A 14,840-nucleotide genomic window follows, 5' to 3' on the forward strand; every position below is an offset into this window, starting at 1 on the left:
ACATTGTAATATGCTTATTGTTAATTATGAATAAACATTTCTCGTTTTATTGTATATAATATTATGTTTATGATACGAGTGAGTAACAAATACATATAGAATCAGTCTTATTTTAATATTATTGAGTTATAGAGTTTTTTTTCGTTTTTATTTAAAGTTTTAAATTGTTTTTAAATTTACATTCTAATATCTTTTGTGCGCCTTTTTTATTTATTTATTTATATTGTTTATTCAAATATAGAGTGTATTTATTTTTATTTAAGATTTAGTTATTTTAGTACATTTTAGTACATCAAGTTAAAGCTAAATAAAATTGGATGAATTAAGCGTGTTTTAAATTTTATTTTATTTCAGTTAACTTTTTTATTTAAAAACTGATACTGATAAGCGCAGTGCGCGCTCTCGTGAGCGGTTTCCTCTCAAGAAGCGTCCTAAAAGATCAAAACGTCTAATTATTTCTCTATAATAACTGCCATCCCTTGAATTCAATTTCAGACATATTAAAGTTTAACAAATAATTTATCTATTTAAATTATAAATATTTGTAATAACTTTTATTCTAAGAGGACGAATTAATTTGCTAACTCTCCTCATCTGTGAGGACCTGCTGGCGAAAGACCCATAACAACAAAGATGGCGGCGGCGGCAGCTTCCCTCGTTTCTTACGGCAGCGACTCAGATTCGGAAAACGAGTCTAAATCCGGTACAAGTCCGGAGAAAGTCGACCCAGACGCGCTAGCTCATCTCCAGCCGTTAAAATCTGGCAGTGTAACGTCCATAGCCGTGCTGAATTCCGCGCCCGAGGTCGCCGTGAAGGTAACGTTAAACAAGAAACGCGCCGCTAACGTTCGCCTCAAACAAACAAACCTCAAAATACTTGCTTTCTATGACATTTAAATGATTTTTAGTGAGCTGTAGTTTGATAAACGCTGACACTGTTATGTATTTACTCTATATGGAAAAAGAACAGTCGAGTAAAATGTGTTTATATTGGTTATTCTGTTTACTCAATCATTAGTTAGCCCTACACAACAACTAACGTTACAGTCGTAAGAGTCAATTTCATACATTATCTGAATAAATCATCTCTCCATTGATGTATGGTTTGTTATAATCGGACAATATCTGTCTGAGATACAACAATTCGAAAATCCTGAATCTGAGGGAGCAAAACAATCGAAATATTGAGAAAATCATTCAAGTTCATATTACTAATAAAAATGATGTTTTGATATATTTGCGTTAGAAAGTGTACTAAATATCTTTATGGAACATGATCTTTACTTAATATCCTAATGATTTCTGGCATAAAAGAGAAATGTATAATTTTGACTCATACTATGTTTTGTTGTCTATTGCTACAGATGTGACTTCAGACTGCTTTTGTGCTGCAGAGACACAAATATAACAAATAAATTCCTGTTTTGTGTTTTTGTGTCTGTCAGGAAGATGTTATGACCGGGGTTCATCTCGATCCAGCGCTCAAAGAAGTCACATATAACCCCTCGTATGAAACCATGTTTGCTCCCGAGGTGACTTGATGAAGCGGTTTGTCTAGATTGATTGAGTATAATATGTGTCTTAATCATATCTCTTCTCTCGTCTCATTGCAGTTTGGACCAGCGAACCCGTTCAGATCGCAGCAGATGGCGGCGCCGAGGAACATGCTGTCTGGTTACGCCGAACCGGCGCACGTCAACGACTTCATGTTTGAGCAACAGAGGAGAACCTTCTCGACATTCGGTGAGAGAAGTGCAGCGTAGTTACTTGTGTACAAGAGGTTGCCTCTTCTTCTCATCAAAAGCATGCTTTTATTTGATTAGGAGTACAGCACAAACAGTAAAATTGTTAAATATTTTTACTATTTAAAACATCTGTTTTCCGTGTGAATATCTGTTAAAGTGTAATTTATTTCTGTGATGCTCCGCCGTTTTTTCAGCATCATTACTTCAGTTTTCAGTGTCACATGATCTTCAGAAATCATGAAAAAATGATGATTTACTGCTCGAGAAACCATTGACTGGATGGGTAGCGTTTCTGGTTGGTGTGTGATCATCAGTAGAGCGTGTATGATTGATATCCTGTGTGTGTGTGTGTGTGTGATCATGGTCAGGGTACGCTCTGGACCCGTCTCTGGACACCAGTCAGGTCTCGTCCAGCAGCTACATCGGAGCCGTGGAGGAAGCAGAGAAGAACAAAGGTCTGCTGCACATCATTCAGCATCTTTCTCATCTTTAACATCGCACGTTAAACCCCTCTGTGTCACCATTCAGTGCAGTTATTGAGGATTGAACATTGACATTAAAATAAAACAGTAGCATAACCATTCAATCAAATAACCATTCGGGGTAAAATGTAATATTTTGTTATTAGTGAAATTAAAACTACTAAATCCATTCCAACAGCTTCTAAGTGTGCGTGATCAGAAAGAGCTGTTAAATCCTGCTGTTACTGTCACACAAGGTCTGATGGCGTTTGAGACGGGGGTCAAGAAGTCAGAGAAGAGGAAGAAGGTGAAAGGTGGAGACGCTTCGGACATCGAGAGCTTCCTCGGACCCTGGGCCAAATACCAGGATGAGAGAGACGTGGCCAAACCCTCCGAGGTGAGGCGCTCAGACACCGACTCACTGGAGTACTGGTTTCTAATGAAGCTAAAACCTTCAACCGCTGTTATTATGACAGGACGAGAAGAAAGAGCTGGACGAGATCCTGGCCAAGAGACAGAAGAGAGGCAAGAATGAAGAAGAGGCTCCAGCGGAGGAGAAGACCATCCTGCACAGTACGACACACACACACACACACGGCTAAACGTGTCCGTGGTCTGCTGCTGAACGCTTTCTCTCCCTCGCTGCAGTTAAAGATGCGTACGATTACCAGGGCCGCTCGTACCTGCACGTTCCTCAGGACGTGGGCATCAACCTGCGCTCAGCAGACGTCCCGGACAAATGCTACCTGCCCAAGAAACAGCTGCACGTCTGGACCGGACACACCAAGGTACGCCTCACGGGTCTGTGTTTAGGGTTCAGTTACATAGTAGTCATCAAAATGCTATTAAACACAACTATGAAACATACACAACTGAACCACAATTTATTAACAAAAAAAAAGTTTCAGAGTTTTAGTGTTTTTAATTTTTCTGGCCAAAATAATTATTCAAAAATTATTCAAAAAAATGTCAAATTTAATAACTGAAATCATGAAACGTTCACAAAATGACAATTTAATAACAATAATAAATTACATTATTAGGGCCCTACGAAATCAACTTAATTAATTTTTTTCAAATTCCTTTTAATTTTCAGAATTTCTTTGTGTTTTGTTTTTCTGGATTCTGTTTTTATGGTTGAATTAAATATTAGCCATCAAAATGCAATTAAACGAAACTATGAAACATACACAATTGAACCACAATAAAAAAAAAAAAAATATATATATATATATATATATATATATATATATATATATATATATATAATTTTTTTTTTTTATATATATTTTTAGGGCCCTATGAGATACACTTAATAATTTTTTTTTCAAAATTCCGTTTTTATTTTTCTCGTTGAAAAAAATTTGTATTAATTGAAATCATGAAACGTACACAAAACAACAACAATTTATTAACAAAAATTTTTTTTAGGGCCCTATGAAATCCACTCAATATTTTCTCAAATTACTTTTATTTTTCTGAATTTCCTTTTTATTTCTGTTTTAATGTGTAAATTAAATTATAATCAAAATTTAGTAATCTCACAGTTTAAAATGTTATTGCCTAACAAAATCTATTTTTTTCTTAACCTTTTTTATTTGTAATTTTATGCTGTAATTCTCTCTGGATTCTGTTTTTACAGTTAAATGAAATATTAGTTTAATTGAAGTCATAAAAGCTACAAAATTCAACAAGCTTATTATAAGGTCCAATTTAATTTTTTCGGAATTTCTTCTTTTTAATTATTACTTTAAGAAGTGCATGCATCTGAATAATATTAATTTGCATACTTTAAACCAAAGTAGTGAATCTCTTGGAGTTTCTGTCAACAGTTTAATCAGATGAAATGCCTTTCTTTTGATCTATTCATCCAAATTTTGCCAGATGCATTTAATAATTATGACGACATCAGTGATGTTTGCAAACAGTGATGAGTTTGTGTGTGGCTGGAGTTCATGCTGGTTTAAAAGGCTCTCAGCACACACACACACACACACACACACTGACTCTGCTCCTGTCTGCAGGGGGTCAGTGCCATCCGTCTGTTCCCGCGGTCTGGTCATCTCCTGCTCTCCTGCTCCATGGACTGTAAGATCAAGGTCAGATCATAAGTTTGCTCTTGATGCAGTGTTACACTGCAGCACACGTTACATCAAACTCTTTTTCTCTTCGTCTTAAGACAGGGTTTGTTCTAATACTTAATAAATAATAACAGTCAGTTCATCTAATAATATAATAGTTGTAATAATAATCATTTTACAAGCATTTAATGCAGTGTGTTGGTAAAGCAAAAGTCATTTATTATTATATTGTGCTGCTGTTATTGTTAATAATCTTAACCCTTATGCGTTGTTGGGGACGTTTTCGTCCACTAGGGGGTAAAGTTGAGTCTTGTTTTGGCCACAACTTTCTCTGTGTTTGAGCTAATGAATGATTTTTGGTGCCAAATCTTATTTTGACCCATATTTTGGGAAAATGCTTTGAAATTTTTCAAAAACTTAACGGTACACTGTGGGCAAATTCACTACCCTTTCGAGTTGTTTGTGGATGAAGACATTCACTAAATCAAACTGCTGTAAAAATGTATCAGATACTTTTTTTTTCTTTTTTTTTTTTGCATAACTATTAATCAACCTCAGTCCTGATCAAAACTACCAATTTTTTTTTTTTAAATCCTAGATTTTAACTTTTTAATTACCAAGTTCATAAATGATGTCACTGATTTGGGGAAAAAAACACACAAAATTACATATTTTCAGTATAAAAAGTGATCGTGGACTGGATATTTTTTTTCATTTTATCACAGTCTTGGGCATGTCAAAGATTAGAAACAAAATTGGCTTTGATGCATTGTTAGTTTTTGTGCAGCATTAGATTTACAAATTTTCTCCCTCATTTATTGTTGGTGGCTGTTTTTGCCCCATTGACTTCCATTATAACAACATTTTTTGATTGCAAAGCCATGACACCATATAATCATGCATTCTTGATTGTTTGTGGTTTTCCCTTTTGGGAAGAGGTAAAATTTGTTATTTTTACAGTTGATCACTAGGTGGGACCATTAACCCTTTAGATAGGCCTGTGCAAGTTTCTGGCTTGTATATGGAGTTACATGGAGTATCGAAAGGGTAGTGAATTTGAACAATCCACAAGGGTTAAATTAAAATTAAATACTCTATTAATTTAATAAATAATGGAAATAATAATAATAATTATAATTATACAAGCATTTAATAAAGTCTGTTGAAAGAATTAATAGGATTTTAATTATTATTATTATTGTTGTATTGTATTGTTGTTGTTGTTAATGGCTATTAATGTAATAAAATTAATAACAATAATAATAATATTACGAGAACTTGGAGTGTTAGAATAAAACAAAATGCAAATGATTGTTGTTAATATTTTGATGACAATGTAAAAAAAGATAATAAAAAAGTTTTGATTAATATGATATTAATGTAATACATTAATGTAATTAAAAAATAATTTAATGTAAATATTAAGTTGGAATAAAAAATCATGATTATTGTAATAGTAATATTAATTATTATTGTGCAAAACGGTGATTTAGAATAATATAATATTAATATGAATATAATGAGTATACAAAAATGCAATAATTTAAAATAAAAAAAAGTTATTAATTCTAGTTGTTGTTATTTAAGCAGGTTTAATGAGCTGTCCATGCATCTAAAGCTACTTTTCATGATTGATCAGTGTTTGAAGAGTGTATGCTAGCTGTGTGTAGATGTTGTTTCTGTCTTCTCTCGTAGTTGTGGGAGGTGTATAATGACAGGAGATGTGCACGGACCTTTATTGGTGAGTCTGGTCATTACAGACGCTCTCTGTCCGAGTGATGTGCTAAAGAGCTTTTATTGTTTAGCTGATCAAATCAATGCAGCTTTAGTGAGCATAAGAGAATGAGTGTGGATCTGAGTGAAGTCTGGTGTCTGTGTAGGTCACAGTAAAGCCGTGCGTGACGTGTGCTTCAACAACACTGGCACACAGTTCCTGAGCGCCGCCTACGACCGATATCTGAAGCTCTGGGACTCGGAGACGGGTGAGAGCTTCACTCAGACACAGATTGTGTTCGTGGTGTTGTCCATCAGCGCTAAAGAGTCTCCTCTGCTCCTCAGGTCAGTGCATCTCACGCTTCACCAACAGGAAGGTTCCCTACTGCGTCAAGTTCAACCCGGACGAGGACAAACAGAACCTGTTTGTTGCTGGGATGTCGGACAAGAAGATCGTCCAGGTACCAGATCGAGAGCATGCACACGAATCAGAGCAAGAGCTTAATTGCATTATGAAAGGGACTGGCGGTAGCAAGTCGTTTTTTACCCAGAATGCAATGCTTTCTTCCCCTTAATCAGGTGCAAGTCACATCATTCACAAAATTATATCACGATACATTACTTAATTTCGATACAATATAATTCCGATATCCATATGAACACGATTTTAAATGCCTTTTACCATCACTTTTGATTCATTTTAAGCATTTATTTAAAAAATATTATACTGAATGGAGTAGTGTATAATGTTACAGAAGCTTTTTATTTTTTTTTTGATAATTGCTGATCTTTGATTCATCAAGGACTCTTGAAAAAAAGTGTTTTAAATATTTATAATCGGCTGTTAGGATGATTTGAGAAGATCATGTGACTCTGAAGACTGGAGTAATGATGATGATGGAAATTCAGCTGTGCATCGTAGAAATAAATTAGAGTTTAATTGATATTCACATGGAAAGTGATTATTTTAAATGGTAAAAATATTTCCGAATTTTAGAGTTTTTGCTGTACTTTGGATCAAATAAATGTAGGCCTGGTGAGCAAAATAATTTTCTTAAAACTGGTAGTGTAGGCTAATTATTCTTATAGATTAAAACAAATGTGCGTCAGCCAGAAAACAAGATTATGAAAAGTGCTCAGAGTTGCTGCAGAAAACTGGAAGTGCTGGAGGAGACGGGATTTTTACTGAAAATGCAAATTCATTGTTTTCCAGCAGGAGGCGCTTTTAGACTGAAAAACCTAGCGGTTTCCCAGCTCAAATACATTCATATAAAACACCCGCGCCGTGTTTTGATTTTGAAACGTGCAGCACTAATGTTTATTCAATGAAGTAAAAACCCCACAAAAAAATCAGTTTATGGGGAACACTGGTGATGTATCTCGAAATATCAGAAATGTTTAAAAACCATACCGTTATTGACAAAAACTGTAAAAAAAAAAAAAAAAAAAAACTTATTTAATTATTTTCCAGCCCCACTAGCCTGTATATTTCTATTAAAATCGGCGTATGCCATCTATGTTAATACGATTACGCTTAATGCATTTATGAACTAATTTGCGAATACAGCGTAGTGTTACTTAAGTGTAATTTCAGAGATTTTATTAGTATTTAATTAGTTTATATTTTTGGTTTTCAATTAAGTTAGTTGTGTTTTTTAATGTCTATATAATTTTAAGATTTTTAAATTTAGTCGTGTATTTATTTTTTTGAATGTTTTTTTTTTTTCTAATATCTATTTTTATTTTTTTATTAAATTAGTTGTCCTTTAATGTCTATTTCCTAATGTGTAAATGTTTCTTTGATTTTTGATTATTTTGATTTTATCCAGCTTTAGAAATTTTGAACTTTTATATTAACTTTTTAAAAAGTCTATAGACATTTTATTAATATTTAAGGTTTATTCGTTTTTTTGTGTTTGTGTCATTAAAATTTTTTTATAAGTTTTTATTCTCATTTTAGTAATTTATTTGGGTATTTGTCATTACATTTTTTTATATAATTTTTTGTATAAATTTCAGTTGTACTAATTTAGTTGTGTATTTTTGACATTTTAATAGTTTTTTCAATTTGTTTTCTTTCTAATTTTAGTGATTTTAGTTGTGTATTTTTATTATTTTAATGGCTTTCTTAAATGTCTATATAATTTTTATTCATTTTTTTTTTTTTTTGTGTATTTTTTTTTTTGGTGTACACAATTATAATTTTAGTTTTAGTAATTAAGTTTTTCTTCCATTTTCATTAGCATGTGTGTGTAAAAAAAAAAATATATATATATATATATATATATATATATATATGGTAACAATAGAGTTAGTTCCTCTGGTTTTGTTGACTGATGCGGCGTGTGTGTGTGTGTGTGTGTGTGTGTGTGTGTGTGTGTGTATGTGTGTGTGTGTGTGTGTGTGTGTGTGTGTGTGTGTGTGTGTGTGTATGTATGTGTGTGTGTGTGTGTGTGTGTGTGTGTGTGTGTGCGCAGTGGGACATCCGCTCCGGTGAGGTGGTTCAGGAGTACGACAGACACCTCGGCGCCGTTAACACCATCACATTCGTGGACGAGAACCGCCGCTTCGTCAGCACCTCGGACGACAAGAGCCTGCGCGTCTGGGAGTGGTGAGGACTCGCTTCATTCGTTTAATTCTTTGCTGATGCTTTTCAACAGGTTAGAAAAAGGAAAAGGAAAATAAATCAACATCGCCTTTATTATAGTTTACTAAAACTACATCTGAAAATGAAACCATTAAACGGGTCACATGATGCTTTTTTAAAGATCATTATTTGGTGTAACAGAGTACGTGCTTTAATGTTCAAAAAACACATTGTTTTTGAAAGTACTGTACATTATTGTAAGTCCTCTATGCCCCGCCTCTCTTAAACACGGTATTTTCTACAAAGCTCCTCCTACTGACAAGAGCAGTCTGCTCTGATTGGTCAACTGACTCAGTGCATTGTGATTGGCCAAACACTGCAAGTACTCGTTAGCTTTGCGTTAACATTTGGGCAGCAATACACAAATATTTCCACATAGGTATGTAAACATGTGGGGGCGTGTTTAATGAGGTGTTTTAGGTGTGTGTGTGTTTTCCAGCTAGTTGCAAAGGCAACATTTTTCATTTGCATTTAGTTTGTTATACTGATATAAAAATGCATAAAATATATACAGTACAAATACAAAATGACAGAGTTCGGAAAATGTAAAAATGTATAGAAATATTTAAATATATTAATAAACAATAATAGTATCTCGGTTATATTAACATAAAACTGATCAACTTTTGTTCTGTAATCATTTTATTACTGTAATCAATTAAATTGAGAAACAAAAAAAATTATAATCAATCACACTTATTTAATAATCTAGTTGCATATAAACATTTAAATTGCACTTCATGTAGATTTTTAATCAAATGTTTAATGAAATAATTGAGTTATGTATATTTATATACACTACCAGTCAAATTTACTCTACCAAAAGTCACGATTTTTCATGTTTTTGAAAGAAACAATATTATTATTATTTAAAACATTTAAAATGTTATTAATTTTTTTTTAATTGTACAAAAACAAATTGACGTAGTATATTCGTTAAATATTAGCAAACAGGTCACGTAAGAATATAATGAATATGTAATATCGTGATATATTTAGCTTGTCTCTAGAATTAATTTTTCTAGCTGAGTTTATGGACAATGTGACGTTATTTGTCACAAATGGTTTTATGTAATAGTCTTTACTCCACAATAACTGTGTTTATATTGTTATAAACTGACACACTTTATCATATTAAAAGGAACAGCACACAGCCACATTAACATTTAGTCATTTAGCAGATGCTTTTATACAAACGAGGACAGTAAAAGCAATCAGAATCAGAGAGAGCAGTGATATACATGCGCTGTAACACGTCTCTGTGCTCTTAACGCAGTACATGTAGTTATCTGAGCCGTGTTTGCTCTGGTTCTCGTGTCTGGGGAGTTATTCTGGGTCCGTCTGTGCTCTCCAGGGATTGTTCTGGTCCAGTTTGGAGGCGTAGATGGAGTACAAACCTCATAAAAGAGAGTGAGATAACGGATTAGAAACGGCAATCTCAGTGTTTGTGAGTGTGTTTAGTGCAGATCTTCAGTACTGTATGTGGATGTGTTACACTCCTGCAGTTCGTAATGGAGGAAACGCTTTCTTTTAGATGTCTTTGTGGTTAAAGAAACACAAGAGTCAGATTTCGGTTTAAAAATACGCACTCTTACAGAGCCATAAAACTGAACAGTAAAACTAAATAATTTAAATGCAAATGTTTAAATGTGCACTTAAAAAAAAAACTTGGGGGGAAAAACCTGAACCACAATTCTAAAAATATTATTTTATTATTTTGTAATTAAATAATATGAAATATTTTATGTATCTTGAAGAATTTGAATTGTTTTCTTATTATTTTGGTGCATATCTACTGTATATATAGAAGTGTTTGTGTGTATAATATATAAATGCTTGGCAACAATAAAAATGTAAAAAATTGCATGATTGCAATTAATCGCATTATCCACAAAACTGATAATGCACTTTTTTTCATTTAAAGTACTGCTATATGATCAAAAGTATAATAACATTTGGTTTGCAAACACTCGCAAAAATAAGGTGCTTTTTACACTAGTTATTATTTTGTAAATAAATAATATTAAATATTCTATGTATCTTTAAAAAATTCTAATTGTTTTCTTATTAATTTAGTGTATATGTACTGTATATAGATGTGTGTGCATGCATTTTTTTGTCGCGATAAATCACATTATTTTCAGCGATTAATTGCATTATGCACAACTAATAATGCATTCAAAAGTAGTGTATTTTGCACTTTTTTACTGTATATAGATATGTTTGTGTGTGTGTGTCACTCACGTTTCACTGCTGGTTATATATTCTCTAAATAGTCGTGTATGTGTCGAATATAAAAATCTTATATGCATTGCATGTTTTCATGTTTTACTGTCTATGTGTATTTTCAGGGATATTCCTGTGGACTTCAAGTACATCGCTGAGCCCAGTATGCACTCGATGCCTGCGGTCACACTCTCGCCCAACGGTGAGTGACATCATCACTTCCTCTCTGTGATGTCATCACTTCCTCTCTGTGATCAGTCGTCAGACGCGGACGGTTTTCAGTCTGAGTGACAGACGTCTCGTTCTCTTCTGAGACCTCGGCTAATCGTCGTCCAGTAACTGACTAGCTGCTCAGTGAGGTTAACTAGAACTAGTACAGAATTATTTCCTCTCTTTAGCTTATCTTCAGCTCTGGTTCTTTAAAGAGCTGCTGTTTACAGCCACAAGAACAGCACCTTCGACAAAACAGTATCAAGTTAAATAATACTCTAAATATCGATCTATTTATTTTTAATTTTAAAGATGCTTTTTGTGGTTTAGTTTTAACTATACAAAAAAATCTAACAGTTTTAAATGTCAATTTGTCCATTTAAAAAGTGATTATTCCCAATTTTGTTTTAATTACTAGTTTAGTTCATAGCGACATGCTAATCATGCTAGCAACATGCTCATAGCATGCTAATCATGATAAAAACAAGCTAACGACATGTTAGTAACTTGATTATCATGCTAGCGATACGCTAGTAACTTGCTAAACATGCTACCAGCATGTTAATCATGCTAGAAGCATATTGAGTATCCTAATCACTTACTAAACATCCTAGCAACATTTTCATGCTAATTATGCTAGCGACATGCTGGTCACTTGTTAATCATGCTAGCAACATACTGGTCAATTGCTAGTCATGCTAGCGACATGCTAGTAACTTTCTTATCATGCTGGCAGTAACAGGGTAATCATGCTAATGACATGCTACGCACTTGTCAGTCATGCTAGCAACATGCTAGTAACTTGCTAATCATGTTAACAACATGCTAGTCAATTGCTAGTGATGCTAGCGACGTGCTAGTGACAGGCTAATCATGCTAATGACGTGCTACTCACTTGTTAGTCATGCTAGAAACGTTATCAACATCTGTCTAATCGACCGAAATGTTAAAACTTCAGACTTTTACAAATGCTTTAACCCTTTCATTTCAGGCTTTCTCAAGCCGACCTAACCTTTGTCTTGACGAACTTTATCTAGTTATTTAATTGATGGTGCACTGGTCAACATTTGAAACCTTTCATCAAAGTCGTCCTGAAACCTGAAACCAAACTGTGTTCTTGCCTTACGAATGTTGTATTTTATCGTCTGTGCACGTCTCAATGGCATTTCTAAAAATCGATGAAGAAGAAAGCTTCATAAACGCGTTTGAGTCTTCAAATGCAATTATGAATGTGTTATTTCACCATGGTTTTTAATAGCAAACCGTTTTACATGTGTTCATAATTTGCTGGTTTAAAGCGTGATTTATTGTTGAACGTAACCTGATTAGTGATTCTAGGTGAGCTGTGCAGTAATATCTTGAGGTATCGTGTCATATTCTCAGGGAAGTGGCTGGCGTGTCAGTCCATGGACAATCAGATCCTGATCTTCGGAGCGCAGAACAGATTCCGGCTCAACAAGAAGAAGATCTTCAAGGGTCACATGGTGGCGGGATACGCCTGTCAGGTGGACTTCTCTCCGGACATGAGGTGAAGCTCCTCAAACATTAACGTCCTAAAGAGCTTTTAATTCTTAAAGACCGCAGCAAGATGCCAGATTCATGAGTATAAATGCATTAGTTAGTTTAAAATGTTAATTATTAGATTCGCTGTGCTTGTTTCTAGAGCCGTACAGTTTTGGAGGAAAAAAGTACTTTATTTATCAATATGAAAAGAACACCATAATAATAGTTCTGGTTATTATTATTACTAATACATAAAATATTAATATTATTTATTAATGACTAAAATTGATATTATATTTCACTAAAATAAATAAAATAATAGCATTGAAGAAAAATACTAATAATAGTAATATTGTAAAATATTATTGAATTTTTTTAAATAAATTTGTAAATTTGTCATTGTAAATAAATTTATATTGTAATATTGTAAAATTGCAATACTAATGTCTTTTTCAAACACTTTTTTTTTTGGGTGGAGCAGTATATTAATAATTACAAATAGATTTTAATATATTTATATTAATATTTTCTAGTTGTTTTTATTTTTCTATAATAGTCTGATTATAAATCTCATTATGATTTGTGTTGGTTTGATAAATATGAAAATAAAATTATATGATTTTATTATTATGAGTATTGTTTGCTAAATAAAATGATAAATAAAAACAAATTAATTAATATATAGGGTTTAAACAAATCAAAAAATTGAGAAAATAGTATAATTTTCCTTTTATTTTTTTTATAGTAGAACAAGTATTTATTTTCAAACATTTAATCATCCAGCTTTATTTATTTTTTTTGTAGAAAATGTTATTTTTGGAAGCAACATTATTTAATTAAATTTTCAGCCTTTGAGATATGATCATTCTTCATAAATATGTATTTTTTCATTAGTAAATATAAAGGATAAAGTTTCTTTCTCACTCAAAAAAACATTGTGTAAATATGCATTGATGATTTTAATATATTTAGAGATGTTTTGATTGAAATATTGATTCCACTGATAAAAAAAATAAATAAACAAAAAGCCATATAATAACCTTTTTTAAACATTTCAGAGCAATGCATAAATAGACATATATTTTAAATAATTAAAAATCATATTAATATTAATAATAATAAATAATGTATTTATATATAAAATTATTTATTGATTGCATATATATTATATAATTTTTCAGTGTATTTTCTGTCCGCGTGCATGCTCTCCTGTAGCTTTATTTGAGGTGTTTTGGTCTGCTTCTCTCTGCAGTTACGTGGTTTCCGGCGACGCTGACGGGAAGCTGAATATCTGGGACTGGAAGACGACGAAGCTGTATCACCGCATCAAGGCTCATGATAAGGTGTGCATCAGCGCGCTCTGGCATCCTCACGAGACGTCGAAAGTGATCACCTGCGGCTGGGACGGACAGATCAAGCTCTGGGACTGAGCTCAACATCAGCTTAACACTGATGTGACGAGGATTGTGCTCATTATTATTAATATTACAGTGCTGGTATCCAGTCATAAACACACACACACACACACACTCATGCTTTTGTTTTATAATGAATCAATCTGTATCTCCAGTGTCTTCTTGAGGATAATAAATGTGTCTTGTATATTTCTGCGGTCTGTGAAAATAATTTATTCTTTGTTAACATCGACGTTTCTTCATTTAAAGCCAATTTATTACATCAAAGCATTGGATTAGAGGCATAAAAAGATACTTGAACATCTTTAATGAGGGAGTGTAACGCCTCATTGGCTTTAAGACAATTGTAGTGTAAAATACTGCATTTTAATTCTCAATTTTTTTAATATTCATTGCAGTAGTATGACAGTTGTAATATTTAAGTAGTAATTTAAATATTAATATATATATATATATGTTATATATAATTTGAGAAATTCTGAATTATATTTTTACTTTACAATAGTATAAGGGCAATTTAAATATTTTAATACATTTTAATAACTAAAATTGTGTTACTACTAATAATACTTCATTTAAATGTATAATGTAGGTTAAATTATTTAGAATAATTCTAATAATTTATAAAATTATTTTATTTGCAGTACAATAGAATTTTTGCAATAGTCAAATTTATTGGTTGATATAATTTAAATAATAGTTTACGCTATTCATTAATGTTATCACAGTAGTAATATTTATATATTGATGTAAGTTTTATACGGAGAAGGCAATCCCAGAATGCACTTCAGCAAGAGTCAAGGTACGTGACAAATATATTTTATACACACTGTATTTGC

The 14,840-nt window shown here is 32.6% G+C and overlaps 1 protein-coding gene across 1 annotated transcript; it reads left to right on the forward strand.

Annotated features, from left to right (window-relative positions):
• The first annotated feature begins 609 nt into the window (after positions 1–609).
• Positions 610–14,193, forward strand: LOC113088247 (pre-mRNA-processing factor 17-like). Its single transcript, XM_026255717.1, has 15 exons — positions 610–816; positions 1,446–1,532; positions 1,614–1,743; positions 2,114–2,200; positions 2,464–2,603; positions 2,683–2,779; positions 2,855–2,994; positions 4,231–4,305; positions 5,983–6,028; positions 6,168–6,269; positions 6,346–6,461; positions 8,478–8,611; positions 10,999–11,075; positions 12,467–12,611; positions 13,839–14,193. The coding sequence occupies exons 1-15, from the start codon at positions 634–636 to the stop codon at positions 14,014–14,016; spliced, it is 1,737 nt and encodes a 578-aa protein (XP_026111502.1). The 5' UTR covers positions 610–633; the 3' UTR covers positions 14,017–14,193.
• Positions 14,194–14,840: the final 647 nt, after the last annotated feature.

This window comes from Carassius auratus, unplaced genomic scaffold, assembly GCF_003368295.1.
Source record: "Carassius auratus strain Wakin unplaced genomic scaffold, ASM336829v1 scaf_tig00045915, whole genome shotgun sequence".
Taxonomy (NCBI): Eukaryota; Metazoa; Chordata; class Actinopteri; order Cypriniformes; family Cyprinidae; genus Carassius; species Carassius auratus.

Coding starts and splice junctions, on each gene's coding strand:
- LOC113088247 (XM_026255717.1), top strand. CDS start 634: ATGGCGGCGGCGGCAGCTTCCCTCGTTTCTTACGGCAGCGACTCAGAT. Junction 1,533..1,613: donor AAACCATGTTTGCTCCCGAG/GTGACTTGATGA, acceptor GTCTCATTGCAG/TTTGGACCAGCGAACCCGTT. Junction 6,462..8,477: donor CGGACAAGAAGATCGTCCAG/GTACCAGATCGA, acceptor GTGTGTGCGCAG/TGGGACATCCGCTCCGGTGA.